The 7,457-nt window shown below is 46.2% G+C and overlaps 1 protein-coding gene across 2 annotated transcripts in view; it reads right to left on the bottom strand.

The window, feature by feature from the left end:
* Nucleotides 1-4,345, bottom strand: part of Gk5 (glycerol kinase 5) — an 88,323-nt gene extending 83,978 nt beyond the window's left edge. Inside the window, exon 1 of one of the 2 annotated variants that reach the window (XM_008856346.3) lies at nucleotides 4,076-4,345. In XM_008856346.3, the coding sequence (XP_008854568.2) occupies nucleotides 4,076-4,234 (159 nt within the window). In that variant the 5' untranslated portion in view covers nucleotides 4,235-4,345. Of the gene's footprint in view, nucleotides 1-3,707; nucleotides 4,047-4,075 lie in introns of those variants that run through there. The other variant, XM_029557819.1, reaches the window with a different exon arrangement.
* Between the last annotated feature and the right edge of the window lie 3,112 nt (nucleotides 4,346-7,457).

Below are 7,457 nucleotides of genomic sequence, written 5' to 3'. Positions count from 1 at the left end.
AGCTTCGGATTCCCCTGGAACTGGAGTTAAGAACGGTTTATAGCCGCCATATAAGTGCTGGGAATCGAACCCGGGTCCTCTGCAAGGACAGTCAGTGCTCTTAACTGCTGAGCCATCTCTCCAGCCCCAATATTATTTTTTATTTTTTTTAGAAGAAGTATATCATTACAGCTTTAATATGCTCAATAACAATTTCCAGAGCAAAGATACATCTCTTTCACAAGTGGCTATAAAATTTTTAGGCTCACAGTTAGATTAATACTGTTATACAATATTGAAGTCAGTATAAACCCTATAAGACATAAAATTGAATGAGTTTTTAACCTTTAAAAAAGATCTCCATTTCATTTTAAAATATACTGTTTCTTACAGAAAGACTCATTGTTTTTGCTAATAACACTTAGATGTTGTCTACAGTCATACCACCCTGAATGCACCCAATCTCGTCCGCCAGACTTTCCTAACTACAAATTGTAATGTTGCAACTGAAACAAACACTTCCTCATCTTGATAAAACATCACGTTTCAAGCCTACAAACCTTTAGACTTAATGGTGGACTCCAGGATCACCTCCATCAAATGCACCAGTATGGAGAGCTCAAGCCATGCCTGCACTGGGAGTCCATTTGCAGTTGCTATAACAACGCCTAAGGCTAGGCGACCACAAGGAAAAGAGGTCTTTGCAAGTTCCATTTTGGAAGCTGAAAGTCTAAGATCAGGCAGCCCTCTGGGTTCAGCAAGGGCTCCCTTGGCTGCATCTTGTCATAGTGGGTAGGGACAACACGGTGGCAGGACCTTGAAGAGGGGGGCACACCCTGTAATCCAGGCACTTGGAAGTCTTGGGCAGGAGTATTGCCCTAAGTTTGAAGTCAGCAAAAGTAAGGGAGCAGGGAGGAAGGGGAAGATAAGCATGAAGGGAGAGAGTGAACAGGAAAAAAGAGGAAGGGGAAGGAAGCGGGGAAAGGAGGAGAGGAAGGCAGAAAAGGAGCGATGGAGAAGGAAGAGAAGTGCAAAGGGGAGGAGCAGGGGGATGAAGAGGAAAAGGGTTAGAGGAAGGAGAAGGAGGAATGTGAGGGAGGAGGAAGAGGAGGAGGAACCCCATGGTGACACCGGAAGCCAGACAGTGGGAAGGCAGCAGTCTCCCAACAGCCCTCTATTGAGAACTAAGCAGGGAACCATCTTAATTCCCGTGAGAACAGCTCCCCTAGTCATCTCATGATTTCTCCCTAGGATTCACCTAAAAGTTCCCCTATCCAAAGCACCACACTGACAGCCAGGCTTCCAACACATGAATTCCTGAGAACAAATTCAAACCATAACTAAACCCCAAGAATCTCTAAACATGGGAACATGTATGAAATGTATGCTCTACAGAAGAGGACCAAGCCAGCTAGAAAACACAGTGAACATTAAGAAGAAAATATCTGGGCTCTCAGTTAAGAGCACTGGCTGCTCTTACAGAGGACTTGGGTTCAGTTCCCCGCATCCACATGGTAGCTAACAACCATCCATAAATCCAGTTCCAGGGGATCTGACATCCTCTTCTGGCCTCCACAGGCACTGTACAACACAGGTACACTTACATACATGCAAGCAAAACACTCAGACACATAAAATTAAAATAATAAAATATTTTTAAGCTGGGTATGATGGTGCATGTCTTTAACCCCAGCACTCAGAAGACAGAGGCAGGCAGATCTCTGTGAGTTCAAGGCCAGTCTGTTCTACATAGAGAGTTCTAGGCCAGCTGGGGCTACAGGAAGACCCTGTCTCAAAAAAGACCAAAAAAGAAAAAGGAAAAGTAGAGTCAGCTTTTCAAGTGAACACAGCAACCCGGTCTCCAATACCTCGCTGTTCTGTGATGTGGACATTCCGTCCTGCTTGTCCAACCATGACATTTTACGGGTTTTCACAGCATCATGATGTACCACAGGGGAACACAGTAAGTTTTCTCCACATTTCAAAATGAAGTAGCAAATATGCAAATGAGTTTCCAATATGGAATGTTGTTCAAGTATTTTACACCAATACTTAAGGGTTTATAAGACAGTCTTTTAAAGTATTTATTTGTGAGATGGCTCAGTGGTTAAGAACACTGGCTGCTCTTGCAGAGGATCTGGGTTTGGTTCCCAGCACCCACATGGCTGGTCCTTAATTCCAGTCCCAGGGGATCTGACACCCTCTTCTGACCTTCGCAGGCATTGTAAAAAAAAAAAAAAAAAAAAAAAAAAAAGAATCCCTTGGCTCCTTAAAAATAAAATAAAATACTTATTTGCATGTATATGTTGGTGTGCATGTGCTAGCACATGTGTGTATGTCAGAGGACAGATTGTGGGAATTGATTCTCTCCTTCCACCAAGAGTGTCCCAGAGATCGAACTCAGGTCATAAGTCTTGGCACCAAACACCCTTACCTACTGAGTCATCTCACTGACTCCAAGAAAGGTTTTAAAAATACAAATTATTCCCAGCACTCAGGAGGCAGAGGCAGGTGGATCTCTGTGGGTTAAAGGCCAGCCTGGGGCTACAGGGAGACTGTGTTTCAAAAAAAAAACAAAAAACAAAAAACAAAAAACAAATTATAAATGCTGAAGGCAAAAATACAAAATACACACCTTTAACCCCAGCACTGGGAAGGCAGAGGTGAGCAGAGCTCTGTGAGATCCAGGCCAGCCCAGTCTACACAGCAAATTCTAGTCCAGATGAGTCTACAGGGAAACCTTATTTCAAAAAAAGCCAAAATTCCTTAAAATTTGTATTTTGGGGGGGGTACACCCATGCCATGGTGCACACTGGAGGTCAGAGGACAATTTGTAGGAGCTGGTTCTCTCCTTCCACCATGTCCCAGGTACTGTCAGGCACAGAGGCCTTTACCTGCTGAGCCTACCTCTAGCCCTCTAACAATTTCTTTCTCCTTTTTGATCCAATTACCCTTAAAAAAAAAATCCAATTAGTCTTTAAAAAAAAAAAAAATTATACTGCTTAAACAAGAGTACTTTGTGTCCAGAATGATAAAGGAAACTAAAAGGTATCATTGTGTTTGTGAAAAGACTTGTAATAAGACCAGGAGCACAGTGCCTGTCTTTTACCTGTCCTCTGAGGTTGGCAGGGACAGAGTGGGTGGGCAGTGTTCCTGCACAGCCAGCCAGAGTGGGAGAGGCTGCAGTCCCAGCTCATCTAGTGCAGAATCCTGAATGAAGAGTCTGTTTCCTAGCTTGATGGGTTTCTGGACAATTGTTGAGAAGTAAAACACCCACCGGAGCCAAGCAGGATGAAGGATTGCACGCTGGGAAAATGGGGGCTCCCAGTACTGCAGGGAATGGATTAGATAACTGATGGCTCTCATCCTCACACTTCAAACATTAAAAATGCTGGTATAGAAAGGTGTAAATAAGAACACTATTCTGAATCAACATTATTGTTGCTGCATTGACAATTGTATAGAAGTCATCGCTTCACTAAAAATTGGTATTGGCTGTTGCCCAGTATCATTGGAAGCTCGAGGCTTTCCTAGCAGAGACCAACTCGGTGGGCTTCTCAAGCCAGAAAAGAATATTTTTATGACTACTCAAAGACGGAAAGACAAGTAAAGGCAATGAAGCTTTCAAAACTTGTCCAATATCCATGGAAATCAGATGCTCGTGTGAGGAGGAACACTTTCAGAAACAGATGATAAAAGATGACAACCGAAAAACATAATAAACTTACATTCCATCAAGACGGAGAATTAAAATGTGTAAAGACGGAGGTGGAGATCGATGAAGGAAGTGCAATCAAAACCTAGCAAGTCAGGAACCACCTTTGTGGCTGCTTACACTCAGCCGGTCCCGCGCTGCCCCGGAGTCACCTCGGTTCCACCAGGTGAGACTACAACGGGTGCCCGGGGACAGGAAGCGAGCAGGAGGCGTCGGCTCATCCCGGCCCGGCCGGCGCGCCTTCCGCCTTGCAGGAAGGACGCAGGGTGCAGCCCGCCCGGGCCGGGTGCCGCCGCCGCGGCCGCTGCCGCTGAGGACCGGGACCCGCAGACCCCGGCTGCCGGCGGAGACCCAGACCCGCCCGCGCCGCTTCCCGGTCACCTTCTGCGTGCTGGAGCCGAGGATCCGCGACGTCCGGTCATAGACGTGGCAGCGGATCAAGGTGCTGCCCACGTCCACCCCCAGCACGAAGCGAGGAGAAGAGGCCTGTGCGCTGAGCTCTGCGCGCTGCTGCTCCAGACCAGCCGGCAGCTCCGACATCCTGACCAGGAGCGCAGCACCTACCCAGCCGGGCCAGCACTGCCCTATAAACTGTAGAGCCCGGGCTGAGCGCGCGGGCCCGGCAGCCAGCCTCGTCTAGCCCTCCAGGTACCCGACCCCGCCCCTTCGCCAGGCCCCGCCCCTCCCAGCGAGACCACGCCCCTCTACATCATAGGGCCCTGCCCAGCCCGTAAGACCACGCCCCTCGCCAGCGTCAGACCCCACTCCTCCTTCGCAAGGCCCCTCCCCTCCTGGCGAGTCAGTCCGGTCCCTAGTGCCATAACGTCATGGCAGGGCGCCACTTGGAAACCTGCGGGAGAGGTTTCGGCGCCTTAAGATCCTGACCACGTTAACTTGAAACTCTGCTCTCTTCTAACCTGGTTGTTTTTCAGGAGTTTCTGTTAAAGAAAATAAAGTAACATGAAAAATTTTTAACTCCGCATGACCACTCCCGGGAAAAGCTGGTAAACTTTGTAGTATAAAGCACATCAATGGATACATCCGCGTGAAATACGACACAGCTTCAGACCTTTGCCAACTGGGAGAGAAGGGAGGGAGCTAGGGTCGTTTCCATCACACACCAGCGGTTGCTGTTTGGGAGAATCTGGGAGTCACAGGGGTGCCTTCTCCCTGCTGCATATAAAACCAGGACGTGTAGCATTTAATAAAATAACCAAAGTAATATGCTTTTTGTGGTGTTGTCAGGTTAAAGGCCTACTTATTTTTTTGTTCATATTATCCTGTTAGCCTACTTGAATTCCCCAATTCTGCCCAAACTGGGGTTTGGGCTTAGAACTTGATGCTTAAATTCTGGGTAGGTTAGTTTTGTGTGTTCGCTTGCTTCCCTTTTTCTTTGTAGTCTGTCCCCTTGCAACAATACTCATTTGTTCCAAATGGCCTCAGGTCTGCCCTCACCATTACTATTTGGTCAGGAGTATATATGTCTGAATTCCCAGGGCTGTAATTTGAAATAAATGACTAATAGACTGATACTGTTCCTGGTTCTCCTGAGAAATAGAACCAATACTGAGAGGGAAAGAGATTGTGTGTGTGTGTGTGTGTGTGTGTGTGTGTGTGTGTGTGTGTGTGTGTGTTGTTGTTGTTGTTGTTGATCTGAGGTCAACCGCAGATGTCTTTTTGCAGGAATAATACAACTTTGTTTTTTGAGCTAGAGTCTCTCATTGGGACCCTTATTAAGCTTGGATCGTTGCCATGGAACCCCAGGGATCCTCCAGTCTCTGCTGCCTCAATCCTGGGATTATCTGTGGACTTTTAACCTGTGTGCTGGGGATCAAACTCAGGTCTTCGTGCTTGGGAAGCAAGCACTTTACCAACTGAGCTATCTCTGGAGTCCCAAGGGAGAAAGAGTTTTTTAAAAATTTGCTACATGGCCAGGCAGTACTGCATGCCTTTAATCCCAGCACTGGAGAGGCAGAGAAAGGTGGATCTCTGTGAGTCCAAGGCCAGCCTGGTCTACATAGAGAGTTCTAGGCCAGCTGGGTCTACCAGGAAACTCTGTCTCAAAAAGACCAAAAAAAGAAATTTGGTACATATGATTGTAGGGCCCAGTAGGCCTTAGAAATTTGTAGGGCAGGTGAGCAGGCTAGAAACTAAGGCATGCCCTTATGTTACAGTTTTAAGAAGTCCTCCTTGGGGAGGCCTATCCTTGCCTTTAAGGCTTCCAACTAACTGGATGAGGCTTACACTTTGAGGGGAATCTGCTTTACCTAGGGACACTGATTTAAATGTCAGTCATGTCTAAACAAAAATACTTTCCACAGCAACATGCATCTAACTTACCCATGCTTACATAAGAAATTAGCCATCACACTTTCCAATATTTCTTACAAGTGCTGTTTCTTAAGGCTCTTAAACTCTGGCATACCCTTTGTGATTCTCTTCATAAGTTCAAACTGGTTATCCAAGAATCATAAAATGTGGAGATGGGGATCTTAAAAACCACCTACTCTAGTGTGTTTGAACTGTCTATAGAGTTTTGTTTGTTTTCTCTCTCATGAGATGGTCTCATTCTGTAGCCAAGGCTGGCCTCAAACTCCAGCCTCATACTGGAATTAGAGATGTATGCCACCTTGCTAGGGTTTGTTTTCAGATCTTGAACAATTTTGAAATTCCAATGAACCTAGCCATGCAAGGAAGATTTTTAAAAAGAATATCTTTTATTTATTCTGACAATTTTTTTTTGTCTTTTTGAAAGAGGGTCTCCTTGTAGCCCCAGCTGTCCTGGAACTCACTATGTAGACTAGGCTGGCCACCTGCTTCTGCCTCCCAAGTGCTGAGATTAAAGGCATGCGCCACCACGCCCAGCTATTCTGATAATTTTATACATGCATACAATGTATCTTGATCACATATACCCTCAACTCCTTCTCTGACTCATCCTGAACACCCCCCAGATGTCCGCCTCCTGCTTTCGTGTTCTTTCTCCCTTTTAACACATGGAGTCCGATTACTGCTGCCCACTGGAATGTTGACTGATCTTGGCTTGCTCTTGTGCAGGTCACCATAACTGAGAGTTTGTGAATCCAACAGCCATACCATGTCCAGAAGGCAGCATTTTTTCAACACTCCTCCTGATGTTCCCAGAGTCTTGGCAGGCAGAAGTAGGGGTGGGGGGGTTGTTGATATAGATGTCCCATTTAAGGCTGAACCTTATTCTCAGCTTATTTCCACCAGTTATGAGTCTCTGCATTAACTGCTGCCCACTGCAAAAGGAAGGGCTGAAAGCAGCACTAATCTATGAATATAAACAAATATTCAGAAGGCAGTGTGACATCGTGAGCATTTAGCAAAATAACAGTAGTAGGCTCCCATAGGACCTATGTATGATCTCCCTAGCCATGGGCTTCTGACCAGGTTTCTAGTCCCAGCATGAATTCCCATTGAGCAGGTCTCAAATCCAACAGAAAGTACTTGGTTACCCCCATAACCTTCATGCCACTATTTTACCCGTGGGCACATCTTACCTAGCAAAGCAGTATTGTAGCATTCAGATTCACCACTAGGTAAGTCCACTGATGACTTTTCTTCCCCCACAGCCTGCACAGCACCTTCGAGCACTATGAAAGTTAGCTAGCAAGGGAGGCAGTTTTCAGGTCAGCTCCAGCTTGATTTCTCTATGTCCTCCAACAAGTGTGTTGTGTCTTCATCAATAGGGTCTTACTGTCTAGGTACAGTGGACACAAGAGAAATAGCAACAGCCTGC

This window comes from Nannospalax galili, unplaced genomic scaffold, assembly GCF_000622305.1.
Source record: "Nannospalax galili isolate Female #2095 unplaced genomic scaffold, S.galili_v1.0 scaffold708, whole genome shotgun sequence".
In the NCBI taxonomy this organism is placed as follows: Eukaryota; Metazoa; Chordata; class Mammalia; order Rodentia; family Spalacidae; genus Nannospalax; species Nannospalax galili.
This window is presented reverse-complemented; position numbering and strand designations above follow the sequence as displayed.